Below are 15,423 nucleotides of genomic sequence, written 5' to 3'. Positions count from 1 at the left end.
AAATAGATGCAAACGATAATTTTTTATGGCACAAATCACACGTGAAATGTTTTATTCTGTTTCTTTGAAAGTCTGAAATCAGATTTATTGCTGAAATATTGTCAAATATCTCTCCTAAATTTATGTGTCAAGGTACTAATAATACTAATAATACTACTAATAATAATAACATATTTATGAAAAACACAAATGAATAATATGTAAACCATAATAACTAAGTGCATCCAAAGTTAATGAAATATACCGTATATCCTACTTTCATCCTATTTTGAAAAACTGTTTTATTTTCATTATATCGACTAGTTTTGGGAATGAAACTCATCTTTCCCGGTTCTCACTCTCTCCTGTGTTAGCATGTGGACTTCAGTTTAATGAATCTGTGGATTAATTAGAGAATAAGGAACAGCTCCAGACTGATCATCAGTAAGAGTCCAGAATCCAGATGTTGTGATGGTGCTGATGTGGTGCACAGTGAGGATGTGAACACTAGGTGGCAGTGTCTCTACACTCTGCAACATCGTATCTTCATGTTGCATTTCAGACTACTTTATTTTTACTTTTAAGCGTTTTTATTACCATTTCCCTTCTGTTTTTTTTTTGTCCAATGCGCGAGACTCCATCACTTTTACAACTTTATATTAAATATGTGATATATAATTAATTAGCCAATTATCCAATTCCATTAGAGAATATTGTAGTAATAATATTTTCTGTGCTATTGCTTATCGTCTATTGTTGTTTTAGTGTTTAGCTTCCACTGAGAGATTGCTGAGTCTGCTTATTATTCATTTGATTCATAATTTCATAATTGGATTTGTATTTAAAAAAAAAAATTTTAATTAACTTTTTTTATTTTACCCCCAGCATGGGGCGCTGTCCATCATTGTGATGCTGAAGAGCTCATTTATTTATTTATTTATTTATTTATTTATTTATTTATAATTGCTCTTCCTCCTTTAGTCTCATGGACACTGTTTATTGTTATATTTCCTTTCTATTCTACAACAGCTGTATTAATTTTGCATCAACTTCTTTTCATATTTATTTGTTGTTATTTGTTCCTACATGTGCTCAGCTATTTATTTATTTATTTATTTATTCATTTATTTATTTATTTATCTTATATTCTTGAATGTGAATAATAATAATAATAATAATAATAATAATAATAATAATCTCAACATATTTATATTTAATTTAGTTATATTTCCATTTGTATTATTTCTCATTATTCTCTCATTACACTTTCCTTTCATATAATTTCCTATATCGTGTTTATGACTATATTTATGTATATTTTTCATTAATTATTGCTTTATATGCCTTAATGTGAGAATGCAGTAATTCTGTTTTTTATGCGCCTGGCTTCTATTGTAAGTCTCTTTTTCTTTCTATAACACACACACACACACACACACACACAAGTACCCATTGTGAAGGAGGTGATGCTCGACAGCTCGTGTACTTCTGACTTCTGCTCGTGTACCAACCCACTTCTGATTGGTCAATGCGAATCCATTTATAGATCAGAGAGAAAGAGAGAGAGAGAGAGAGAGAGAATGAGACAAAAACCAAAACCATCTGAACACAAAGCTGCCAGTTCATTCGCGCTAATGGCAGCGCCGCGGTTTGTGGATCCGGAAAGGCGCACAGTCTGAGCGCAGCAGACGAGGAAGAGAGACAGAAAGAAAAAAAGAGAGAGAAACAAGAATAGAGAGAAAGATAAAGAAAAAGACAACGCCCGAAAGACGCACCTAGTCCGGATGAGAGTGAGAGAGGATGTTAAATAAGCGCTGGATGAGCTGAAGGCTGCGCGTAAAAGACAGAGACCGGGGGAAACTTTGCGCTTCGGGGAGGAAAAATAAATAAATAAACAGCAGCTAAAGCAGGAGGAGAGATTGTCCTTTACTTTGAAGCATGGAGGAGTCCGGAGGGTCTCTCGGTCTGGCCAGATCAGCTGCTCAGAAACTTTCCGAGAGGACGAAGCAGCTCGGCGGGGCGGTGCACGATCCCGAGCGCCAGCGGAGGATTATCCTAGTGATCGTGTGCGTGGCGCTGCTCCTAGACAACATGCTGTACATGGTGATCGTGCCAATTATCCCAGACTACCTGGCCGACCTGGAGAGCGAAAATGAAGCAAAGACACACAATAACATCTCCACCGACAGCACTAAGGAGAACCTGGACGTAAAGATAGGAGTTCTGTTCGCCTCCAAGGCCATCGTCCAGCTCCTTGTGAACCCTTTATCGGGGACGTTTATTGACCGGGTGGGTTACGACATCCCACTCCTGATTGGGCTGACGGTCATGTTCTTGTCCACCAGCGTGTTCGCGTTTGCTGAGAACTATGCCACGTTGTTTGTGGCACGCAGTCTACAGGGTCTTGGTTCGGCGTTCGCAGACACATCAGGCATCGCAATGATCGCCGACAAGTACACGGAGGAGGCGGAACGCAGTCGTGCGCTCGGTATCGCCCTGGCGTTCATATCATTTGGCAGCCTTGTGGCACCACCGTTTGGCGGAGTGCTCTACGAGTTCGCCGGTAAGCGTGTACCGTTCGTCGTGTTGGCGTGTGTGTGCCTGGCCGACGGTTTCCTGCTGCTCACTGTGATCAAGCCCTTCTCAGACCGGTCACGTGAGAACATGCCCATCGGCACTCCCATCCACAGGCTCATGGTGGACCCGTATATCGCCGTGGTAGCGGGGGCGCTTACAGTCTGCAATGTGCCGCTGGCTTTCCTCGAACCCACGGTGGCCAACTGGATGGAGACCACGATGCACGCCACCAAGTGGGAGATGGGCCTGACATGGCTGCCCTCGTTCTTCCCGCATGTTCTTGGCGTGTACGTGACGGTCAAACTGGCGGCCAAGTACCCGCACCTGCAGTGGTTTTACGGCGCTCTGGGCATGGTGATCATTGGCGCGAGCTCATGCACCGTGCCTGCTTGCAAGAACTTCGGACAGCTCATGGTGCCTCTGTGTGGTATCTGCTTCGGGATCGCGCTCGTCGACACGGCGCTATTGCCCACGCTGGCCTTCCTCGTCGACGTTCGTCATGTGTCTGTTTACGGCAGTGTGTACGCCATTGCAGACATCTCGTACTCCGTGGCCTACGCCATGGGGCCCATCGTGGCCGGACAGATCGTCCACAACCTGGGGTTTGTCCAACTAAATTTGGGGATGGGCCTCGTCAACATGCTGTACGCTCCCGCTCTGCTCGTGCTGCGACACGTCTGCCAGATGAAGCCGTCTTACTCCGAGAGGAACGTGCTGCTGGAGGAGGGTCCCACAGGACTCTATGACACTATCAAGATGGAGGAACGCAGCCTGAAAAGGAAAGGACTGAGCACTACCACAAACACCAACATCAACACCACAACCAGTGCTCTGCCCATCGAGGACGGATTTGGCTCAAGATCATTCTCGGAGGAGGAGTCATCAGGACCAGAGTACACTTAACATCACACTCTTAAATATAAAGGTGCTAGAGAAGGTTCTTTGCCAAACAATCTAAAACATACTAATTGATGTAAGTTCCTAAAACAAATTTACATTTGTTCCTCATAGATTCCTTGGTTCCTGGAGGTATTTAATGGGGTTACAAATTATACAATCCTGAAGGATTTCCAGGAAAGTTTAGAATTAGAGTGGAGAAGAACCATTTTTAGTCCCCTAAATAACTTTTTTTATTTCTTTATCCACATGGTATTGGTGCCACCAAGAACCTCGGAGAAAACAGGTTCTTTAGGGACTCTAGATAGTTCTTAGATTACTTCCAGGATGCTCCTTTCAGAGAGGGCTCTACACAGGAACTTCCCCAGAGAGACAAACTGAAGAACACTATGGGCTTTTATAGCAGCTCTTTATAGTACCAAGAAAATACACGTATTTAACGAACCATCGACAGTCTTCTGGGAATCAAAAACTAATAATAGTATAATAATAGTATAATAATAACTAATAATATTTAAAATGAAAAGTTCTCCTAATGCCAACAGGTCGCTGATGTTCTGTGGAATAGACAAAAAGGCAAAAATTCCCCACACTGTGTAATTTACACAGTGTTTATGGGGAATTGAAATCATTTTAGCATCACACAGGAGTTGATTTCCACACTGCTGCTTGTACTGTGAAGTTTTCATGAAAAAGTGAACCATATTAAATCATTAATTCAGTCAAAATGCATTAACTGCTTTCTTTTAAATGTATAGAAATTACATGTACAGAAAATAACACAACATATTTCACATATATTTCCATATGAACAAAAATGGTAGATTATTTTGATGTAAAAAAAAAAATCAGAGTGTTTTTATTTGTTGTACAAAATGTACTTGAGCTTTAACAAAATGTCCGCTTATTTAGTTTACTGGAATCAAAAGAATATCTTTTAAATAATGAATGAATATAATATGATACATGTACATATTTGTAAATTGGTGGTGAGTGAATATGTGGATATGATTAAATATATGAGACTGAAATGTTTAAAAAAATGTTTAAGGGTATGACTATAAGCTGGTAAAGTCAGAACAAAATGGAGAATTCTCATTTATGATGATAATTTTGATAATAAAAATCTTGAAACAGGTGTCACTGCATTGTTGTGTCTGCTTTAACAAAGAAAACAAAACAAAACAAACAAACAAACAAACACATAAATAAGTAAATAAATACACATCCAATACATAGTTTTTTTTTTTCAAATAAAATGATAATATAATTAATGTTATAATATAATATAATATAATTAATGTTAATTAATTCATAAATTTATAGCATAAATAGACATTTTAAAAGAGAAAATACAGAATAAATGAGATGTAATAATCGGCTAATCTCATTTATTGCTTTTATTTTCTTTTTTAAATTATTTTTCCATTTATAATTAAAAAAAACCTGAGGATGTGATTTATTTGTAGATAAATTAATAAATTTTAAATTTTATACATTTTCATTCATCAAGTAAAGTTAAAAAAAGTATACAATATTTCATTAATATCATTAATATTAATCAAGTTATTTTTAGTCAGATTTGCTAGCTAACTCAGGTGAGGCTAACTGAACCAAATTAATTCAGTTAATATGTAAATTAGTATTAAAATGATTACAACTAATGACATATTTGACATATTTTCCATCAAATAGCCTAGTTAATATTTAATATTTTAAGTGTAACATGACTTTTATTTGATAAAGGATTGTTTTTAGTCAGAGGGAGTTAGCCATTTTCCATGGTGTCTTTGCTAACACACTGATTACCTCAGAGTCAGTTGGAAAAGTCTGTCAGAACGCCGTCGCGTGCGCTGCAAACCGACCAATCAGAGCGCGTCAGAACTCCTTCACTGTATCCACTGACCAATGACAGCGCGTTCCTTTAGCCAAGGGGCGTGGTTTCTGACGAAAGCCTGAGGGCTGAGCAGAAAGGACAGGATTAAAAAAAAAAAAAAAAAAAAAGTAACGGTGCGCGCGGAAAGAGGAGCGCGAGGAAGATGGGCTGTGAGGAGCGCGCGCACGGGAACTTCTAATCCACTCCACAGGTAATAAATAATACTATTTTTAAAAAAAAAAAGAATAACAAATTAATTAAAAATAAATGCTTATCTCGTAAATATAACCCTACCTTATTAAAGAGCGTGTCTAAAAAATATTATAGAAAATTAGGATGGAAAATGATGCGGTGTGAAATGGAGGCTTTTGCTGATTTTCCCTGAATGTAAAGAATAAAACCTTTTTTTTTTCTAATATCATGTGTTATAGATTTGTTTGCATGTTTTTGCATGTTGCTTTTTTGGACGTAATGTCAGATATCATCGTAATTAATCCTTTATTATTATTTTTAAATAGAAGACGAGATGTAAAGGGTTCTTGCAGGTCTGGAAATGTTATGTATATTATTAATAATTTCAAAGTCATTCTCATGGCACTAATGTTTTAAAGGCGTTGTTTTTGCACATCCCTTCATTTTCTGCACTAATGCATCCTCCCTAATGCACAGCACATCTCAAGTTTCACTTTGCACCATGCAGTAAGTTACCTTTAAAACCAGCACAAAACGCAAAACGCAAAAAAAAAAAAACAAACAAAAAAAAACGGATATTAATGAGTGGACAATTTAAAAATAAATCTGTAAAAAGCTCTTGAGCAAAAAGCAAGAACCCTGCATCATTATCCGTAAAATATTTGCAGCATATACAGCTGTGTGCAAAAGTTTGTACACCCCAGCTAGCAGAGTGTCTAACACACAGATACAGTATGTAGTGTATTTGCACAGTTCCTCATGCTTGGCTTTGCCTTAAATGTAGCTGCACTGATTTATGTGTTTATCATTATCTACTCTTATAATCTATTTTTCATTTTTATGATGTTCGGTGTACACATTTGCATGAGCTTGCCTGCACCGTACGTTCTGTTACTCAGGTATTACTTATCTGTAGATCTGTATTCTTTACTAATATTTATTTCCACAGATCTGTCTTTATATGTTTAGCTTTCTTTATGGATGTTCCTTCATTACCATAAGCATTGAAAACAAGTCACGATATTAATAGTAAAAGAACCACAGGCGTTCTTTTGAATGAGATTAAAAGCATGATAAATGTATAAACACACTCCTGACCCATCCTGTGTGTGTGTGTGTGTGTGTGTGTGTGTGTGTGTGTGTGTGTGTTATGAAGACCATCCGATCAGCGTCTGGATCATAGCGTCAAAGATGCCTGTGCTGGAGAGAGAACCATCCAGAGACAGCAATGTAAGCATAATATCATCATCATCATCATCATCATCATCATCACAGACAGCATCAACTCATTATAGCGTAGAAACTCTTCCTTTCTGAATTACTCCATGTGATTCATTTACTATTTTGTGTTTCTCTCTCTCTCTCATCTTATTTTTTGTCCTGTTATAGTTACAGTATGACGTGCGCTGATTTAGAACTTTACATTTTTGTGACTTGATCGATTTTAAAAGCATTACAATAATTAAAAAAAAAAACAGAAAAAAAAGTAGCTGGTGTTAAGATGCCCCTTTGTGACGTCACCTCACGACTCAGAAGTGTGTAACCCTCACGTCAGGCAGGAGAAGGAGGAACAACGAGGAGTGGATTTTAAACGAGAAAAAAGCGACATCCTCAGTGATTTGCACACGAGTTCTCTTCAAAAACCCAGATTCAACAAAGCAAATCAAATACGATCATTTTATAATATTCATTACTCCAAAGTCAGCGCTGCTGTGTTCTGGATTCTGATTGGTCAGAAGGTGTTGATTAGTTTTCTAGAACAGCAGCGCTGACAGTAGTGCAGCTGCAAATCACAGGTTTATATTAATAATGCGCTCGTTCTAATACGTTATCGTTTCTATAGCAACAGCTCATTCACAGGGACGTGTACAGCAGACGCTCAGCTAATAATAACCAGATTAAAAAATGTGTGTAATCGTTGATATGTAAGGAGATGTTTATGTAACATTGATGGAAGGAGTCTCCAGTGTCAGCGCTTTGTAACAGTCAGAGGTAAAGCTGTAACTTTAAATTTTCCGACATCTTCAGGACAGAAGAGTTTACGCTTCTTTGCAGTTTGTACGTTTTTTTGTCTTATTAACCTTAAGAGAGGGAAATAAAGAGAGGCTGGTGAGGGAATGACTGTTTATAGCTGCTATAACGTAAGTGAGAACAGGAACTAAGCATTAAAAGTAACTGTTAAAATTAGGATGTGTCGTTCTTTAATGAACAAAAAACTGTTAGTGTTGACAAACTGCTGCGGTATAAGAGGAATAAAACCCTTCTGGATGTGCTGTTACAGGAAATAAAAGTCAACTTCGATTAGAATAATGCCACTGTGCTTTATTTATGATGTATATTATTTCAATATTTCATTATTATGTATTTATTATTCATCAGATTCGGATTATTTCTGGGCGAATTCAGCTTCTGAAGTCTGCATTAATGCTGATTCGATCTCTCGGCTCTCCAAGGGCTCATCTAACGAAGCTCACTTGAGCTAATAGAGTAATGGACCAGCTCTTAACCTGGCGTCAGGGATTCTCCCAAGGGGCAAGGGCAAGTCAATGAGGGTGTGTTAAAAACAGTACTGAAACGGGGTGTGTGTGTGTGTGTGTGTGTGTGTGTGTGTGTGTGTGTGTGTGTGTGTGTGTATCCGGTCATGCAAATGCAGTCCAGTATCGAAAAGGACGATATTTATATTGTTATAGCAGATATATAACAGGTTATTAGCATTATTAGTCCTTTGCGGATGTTTGTGATTACATGAGGTAAAAATAGCTTTTTTAAAAAATATATATTTAATAAGTAAAACCCAGTGAAATACACTTAGTGGCCAATTTATTTTATAAAGTCCATCTAATATATTTCTAAATGCACTCAATACAGAGGAAAAAAGATACTGAACTGAATAGATACTGAATAGAAAAGATACCGAAGATGGAAGATTTGGTTTGTATTGATCACCTGGGAAAAGAAATGTAACGTATCTGTCTAATTATACACATTAAATACATTTTCAAGGTAAAAGATTCATACCAAAGGTACAAAAGAAGCACAATTGAGAAGTACAGTACCACCTCGTGACATGTATGGTGACGTGAACTTTATTATACTGAGGGTTTTTTTAAAAAAATCAGGCCACATCGTACAAATAACGTATGAGGGATATTCACATAAGTGCAAAAAAATGGAGGTTTTCATTTGACTCACCTTCGTAGATCCAATCAAAAGCATGACGTGCTTAATCAATGCACCTCATACTGTAACCATAACAAGACAAAAAAAAAGACATAAGGAAAAGATCACATGAATAATCACATGAATTTATACCGAAAAGAAAACTCGAGTTGTTGCCGTCGGAGATGTAGCCATAGCAACGATCGTAAAACAGCGATATGACTGATGCCTGAGTTTAAACGCTGGGTAGTGGGCGTGGAAATGTGACATCAGGACAACTACGCAATAGAGGAGTGTGTTTTATCTCATAAATATACACAATATACGTTTTACATTCACTCTTGTCTTTCCTCTTTCACTCCTTAAAGCTGTTTTACTTGTTTTTTCATGTTACTTTGTGTTATGTACGTGTAAAGTGACCGCGGGAGTTAGAAAGGCGCTACATATACGTAGAACACATGCTAACTAATTAACTAACTAACTAATTAACTAACTAAACAAACAAACAAACAAATAAGTAAATAAATAAATTCTTTTGACAGAAAGTTTTATCTTGAGCAGGGGTTCTCAAATATTTTGCATCCCTCAGTTCAGATTTATCTTCAGTACAAAATTACAAATGATTCAAATATTAGGCTCATTATTAATTTATTTAATTATTTATTATAATTCATTATTTGATGACTTTTTTTATTTAAAATGAAAAAACATATATGTTATATATTACTAACTAAACAAACAAATAAATAAATAAATTCTTTTGAAAGAAATTCTTTCTTCTTTAACTAAAAAATAAATAAATAAATCTCTCCTGCAGTAAAGATTTATCTTCAGTACAAAATTACAAATCATTCAAATATTAGGCTCATTAATTATTTATTAGAATTTATTATTTATTGAATAATTAAATAATAATTTTAATAATAATTTAATAATATATATAAATAGATACTTTTTTTGCCTATTTATTGGCACCACAGAGCTTTTTATTTCTGAACTTTCCCGTCCCAAAACAGGTTTTTATTAAAAATGTTATTAAATACACATTGATGTTATTTATAGACCTCGTTGTTGTATCTGTCTGTCCATCCCTCCGTCCATCAGTCTGTTCTGTCCAAGACGTTCTGTTTTTATTTATTTTTTCTAGACGCTTTATACTTTGCATTAATTTCCGCTCTCTGTGTTTATTACTGCTGAACGCTGCAGTTACTCTCTTCTTCCATCTGATCTAGAACGTTCACAATAGCGTGATTACATTCACACTGTGTTTTACTCCTATTGTCAGGACACATAAGAAAAGGTCACACATCTTCCTGTTCTGGAGGCCTTCTGGTCTCGGTGAGATGTTTGTTAACCTCGAGTGACCGGCCTTGACTCTAGTGCACGTTTATTCCACATCCACGACTTATCATTACAGTGAAGGAGGAAACACAACAAGCGTCCTTGGCCACATTGTGTGCTCTGATCCATCCACGCTCACGTCCTGAAAAAAAGACTCCTTCGGCGCTCATTTAGAAAACTGAATCAGGACTGAGGAATGTGTGTGATATTCTCACATTTTATTAAAGAATCTGCATCCCAAAAGGGATTTAAGCTTTTTTTGTCTTTCTTTTTCACCTCGTGTCTCTGAGACATTGGCATGTTATTGAGGAATGAGAGGAAGAAATGTACAATTTCAGAGAAATGCTGAACAATTACATTATCTGATTATTTAACACCAGGCCACAGGACACGAACGCAGGTCGAGGTTCACATCAGCCATTCTCCTCATACTTATTTCTTTTTCAAAACTAACTGGATTTTCATGAATTTCTCGTGTAATGTGTAACGTTTCTTGTATTCTAAATGATCAAACTGCTCTCATATAATATCATATATATAATCATAATTCATAAAATAAACATTAACAGTCTAGACTGCATCATATCTGTATAACTGAATTTCCTTTAGGTCCTACCCAAAGTACCTGTACCGGACCTGCAGCAAACTCTGTCTGCGTACCTGAAGTGTGTGAAACACCTCGTCCCTGAGGCCCAGTTCCAGAAAACCAAAGCCATGGTAGAGAAGTTCGGCAAACCAGGAGGAACAGGAGAGATGCTCCAGAAAAAGCTGCTGGAGAGGAGAGACAAGACCGAGAACTGGGTATAAAATACAAAATACACACACACACACACACACACACAGAACCTGTGCAGAACAAAACATTCACAATAATGTATATCAGATATTTCTGTGTACATGTGTAATGTACGAACTGTGAACCAGGCTTCTTATGTTCTTCGCTCCAGTGGAACGGTTGAAGATTCCTTTTCAGAAGGTTCGCATATCAGAAAATGTTCCAAGTAAAAGCCCTTACTTTATGTTCACACTAGCAAGTGACAAGTCACTCGTGACGCTTATAGTTTGTCTCTTGTGGGAATGTAGTGACCGCTACCATTGTTGCTTGTGGGCGTGGCCTGTCCACCATTTTCTTTTTTTACATCCAATGAGAACAGCAGCAGCTATATATAGCTTTTACAGCTGACTACTTAAACACAAATTCAATAACACACTAACCAGTGTGACAATCTGTTGTTTGATTGACATGTTACGTGCTCATCTTCGTTCTAAGATTAGATTACCAAAGCAAGCTAACTTTAATATCTGGCCAAAAGTATGTGCACCCCTGACCATCACACCCATATGTATGGTTCTCTTCCCCAAACTTGTCTTTGTACGCTGTAGCATTACAGTTTCCCTTCAGTGGAACTAAGAGGCTCAAACCTGTTCCAGCATGTCAATGCTCCTGTGCACAAAGCGAGCTCCATGAAGACATGGTGTGTGAAGGTTGGAGTGGAAGAACTCGAGTGTCCTGCTCAGAGCCCTGACCTCAACCCCACTGAACACCTTTGGGATGAACTGGAACACCGACTGAACCCCAGACCTCCTCGACATCCCAACATCAGCACCTGATCTCACTAATGCTCTTGTAGCTGAATGAACACAAATCCCCACAGCCACGCTCCAACATCTAGTGGAAAGCTTCCCAGAAGAGTGGAGCTCATTATAACAGCAAACACAGGGGGAAATAAATCTGGAATGAGATCTTCAACAAGCACATATGGGTGCGATGGTCAGGGGTGCACATACTTTTGGCCATATAGTGTGTGCACACTCTCCAGAGTCAACAACGATCTCTGCTTCTTCCTTCCAAGCTTTATTTTTCTTCATTTCTGTACGCATTTAATGACAGGACAAGGTGAAACCATGTTTATATGTGAAACAGTAAATGGGAATGAATCGCAGGTAGGAGCTAAAGAGCGGAGAGCACACGTGCCGTAGGATCGGTCTGAGGAATAATTCAGGCTTTGTGTTTGGATTTGTTGCTTCTCTACAGCATCATACCTAATTTGCACAGAATTGAGACAAATCACACTTTAAATGTCTCTTATTGCTGAAACTGTGGCTCAGGATCGTGTACATGCAGCACCTTTGTAGAACATTCATATAATCGTATAATAAGGGATGTCTATAGCTTAATTGTTTAATTCATTCATTAATAAGGGATGTCTATAGCTATCAATTTATAGCACTTACCAGTGTAATAAGATTTCTACAGTTCCACTGTTATATGTTATATGTTACCTATATGAAATATAATATAACTGAGTGTCTCAATCCTGCGTTCAGTTCGAGGGCTATAAAAGAACAGATTGTTTTTGACGGCTGTGCTCCAGTAGCGTGTTTAACACACCCTTATTGACCTTTCCTCTTGTGGAAAACACGTCACCACGTTAAGGGTCAGTCCGGTACTTTCTAAGCGCTTGGAGCTCTGAGAGATTGAGTTAACATCACTCATTAGAACTTACCCAGAATGCAATGCACTTTCCTTTTTGTATATAAGCATGTTTATGTCTGTAACTGTGTGTAACTGCTGTGTATGATTCAGGTTTATGATTACTGGCTGGAGGACATGTACCTGAACAACAGACTCGCACTTCCTGTCAACTCCAGTCCCGTCCTGGTGTTTCCCAAACAGGACTTCAGAGACCGAGACGACTCGCTCAGGTACACTGCTACTCAACGATTATGCAATTATGATAATTGTGCGATTATGGAATTATATAAGTAATAAACTCTGCATGTCGTTCCGTTACAGTAGAAACAGTTTCACACATTTTTTAATCCATTCACATCCCTGTGAATGAGCGGTTACTATAGAAACGATAACGTATTAAAACGAGCGCATTAATATAATTGTGATTTACAGCTGCACTATTGTCAGAGCTGCTGTTCTAGAAAATTAATCAACACCTTCTGACTAATCACAGTGCAGAACTGAATCCAGAAGTGGTTCATGAGAGAGTTGATGATTTTAAGATATAAATTTGGTCAGCAATATTTCTGATATAAAACCGTTTCCTTTCTTTTAGCCTCTGCTGATGAATGATAAAACTCACAGCCTTTATTTTATTTCACTGAGGCAGAATAATGCAGTGCTCTCAACACACACTGCCTCAGGGCGAGAGACACAGAGAGAGAGAGAGAGAGAGAGAGAGAGAGAGACAGAGAGAGAGAGAGACAGAGAGAGAGAGAGAGAGAGAGACACAGAGAGAGACAGAGAGAGAGAGAGAGAGACAGAGAGAGAGAGACACAGAGAGAGAGAGACAGAGAGAGAGAGAGACAGAGAGAGACAGAGAGAGAGACAGAGAGAGAGAGAGAGAGAGTGAGAGAGAGTGAGAGAGAGAGTTGTTGTTTTTTTTTTTTAATTTTGACAGGTCTTTATTTTAATAATTCCTGATGTGCTGACACTATGATAACAATATGCACATAATAAATAGCATTTTTAAATAACTACTTAATTATTTTTAAAATAACTACTTAATTGATTAATTAATAGATAAATAAAGAGGTTGATGAATACACATACATGCAGGGAATAAAACCTTTTTTAAAAATCCAGTTTAAAAAAAATAATGATAATTTTAAAAACTTTTAATCCACATTCCAGTGCAAATACTAGATCATCATTTAAATCAGCACACACTGCTGCTCTGTAACACCGAATGTGTTTTAATTTCTCAAGCTGATTCATGCAACTGTAAGTTAAAATGATAATCCTTGATTTCACTAATCTTTGAAAAGTCCTTGTTACGTCGTGTTGTGCATTTTGTGTTATCTTCTTCTTTCTGCTGATGTATACGGCCATTTTAATCAGCTGACTTTTGGACCTTTCTTTTCTCACGTACTTAAAACCAAGTATAAGAACCTGTGGGGTAAAACTAGCATTAAAAGATTTAAAAATGTTCTGTAAAACTGCAAACAGGGGACGCAACCTAAAACACTGTCTCCCGCTGCAAACAAATGGACACTCGTGTGTGATGTTAGGGTGTAAAATGGAGACGTGAGTGTCAATCTCCAGCGCTTTAAATGTTGGGAAACTACATGAACAGATCTCACCCCTATCCGTGCTGCTACGTTCTCTGGGTGAGCAAAGCCCTGTTAGCTCCACCAGCTGCAGAGCCACCAGCAGAGTCTTCATCCCTGAAGAAACTAGAGTTCTCCAATGTAGCGGTGATCCTGTTTGTCAGGTCCAGCTTCCTAAAGGACACTAGATGTTTAACTAGAGGTGATTTGCATCCCAACCAGATTTTCTTAATCGGGAGACCAGTTTACCGAAACGGGAGAGCTCTTGCTTAATGAATGGTGGTACATTGGACAGTATAACTTTTTAGATGGAGATCTGAGAGGAAGCACAGGTGTAAACAAATCCTGAATCATAATTCCACTCGCACACACACATCACACACACACACACACATACACACACATCTCACAATTCACCTCAAATTAATTCACCAAATAATTAACAGAAACACATATACACTTACGCCCAGGGAAATTAAGCAATAGAATAACAAGAAAAATGAGAAATAGAGTAAGAGGAATGATGACATACTTAATTACATGTGAGGGGGGGAGAAGAGGGAGGACAGAAGGATAAGAAAGAGCAAGATAAATAAAAACTGAAAAAGGAGAAATGAAAACAGTAGGGACAGAGGTATATAAAGGCTGAGAGAAAAATACACACAAAAAGGTAAAAAGAGCAACAAAGAGAAAGAGAGAAAAAAAATAGTAATAGAAAAAAGAGAGAGAGAGAGCTTACAGAGACATTACCATGGTTACCAAGATGGCAGCAAAACACAGGTGATCTCAAACAAAAACTTTTACTTTTTTTTTGTCAGTAAGGTACTCTATATATGAACGATCCAGCTGATATTAAAATAATACAGCAGAACAGTGTCTCAGGCAAAAAGCGAGATTTTAATGTAAACTCTGACTGAAATACAAGAAACATTAGTGAAAGTAGCACAGAAACCTTTACAAACTAACAAGTGGCTAACCGACTAAGCAACTAAAACACCAACTTCACCATAACAGACAAGATTAATTAGAGATTAAGAGGAAAATCTATACAGGAACAACTACAGACACTCCACACAAACATCGGAAATTTAACAACTCAACCGAGCAACTGCTCGTACATCTGAACGGCTTAGAAATACACTTTCCAGATGAAGCAACATCACTTAAATAATATTCCTGAACAAAAACCTGGAGACATTAGTGGGAGATTTCACAACAAAGCACAACCACATGGTATTGTGCAAGCTTTCTTTACCCAGCCAACTGGCATACAACAATATGTGAAACATTTCTTAACATAAAGAAGAATGGACTCAGCAAAAGAAGACAAATCACAA

General features: G+C 37.7%; 2 protein-coding genes across 2 annotated transcripts in view; both read left to right on the top strand.

The window, feature by feature from the left end:
• The first annotated feature begins 1,375 nt into the window (after positions 1 to 1,375).
• Positions 1,376 to 3,346, top strand: LOC113527222 (probable vesicular acetylcholine transporter-B). The gene is given in 2 exon segments (XM_026914806.3): positions 1,376 to 3,330; positions 3,332 to 3,346. Coding segments are annotated over 2 exon segments (1,428 nt in total). The 5' UTR covers positions 1,376 to 1,917.
• Positions 3,347 to 5,451: 2,105 nt separating this feature from the next.
• LOC113527245 (choline O-acetyltransferase) overlaps positions 5,452 to 15,423 on the top strand; it is a 35,661-nt gene continuing 25,689 nt past the window's right edge. The window contains exons 1-4 of the mRNA XM_034309066.2: positions 5,452 to 5,540; positions 6,678 to 6,751; positions 10,631 to 10,822; positions 12,609 to 12,727. Of these exons, the coding sequence (XP_034164957.2) occupies positions 6,713 to 6,751; positions 10,631 to 10,822; positions 12,609 to 12,727 (350 nt within the window). The 5' untranslated portion in view covers positions 5,452 to 5,540; positions 6,678 to 6,712. The remainder of the gene's footprint in view (positions 5,541 to 6,677; positions 6,752 to 10,630; positions 10,823 to 12,608; positions 12,728 to 15,423) is intronic.

Source organism: Pangasianodon hypophthalmus, chromosome 12, assembly GCF_027358585.1.
Source record: "Pangasianodon hypophthalmus isolate fPanHyp1 chromosome 12, fPanHyp1.pri, whole genome shotgun sequence".
NCBI lineage: Eukaryota > Metazoa > Chordata > Actinopteri > Siluriformes > Pangasiidae > Pangasianodon > Pangasianodon hypophthalmus.
The sequence above is the reverse complement of the archived record's forward strand: the minus strand, read 5'-3'. Positions and strand labels throughout refer to the sequence as shown.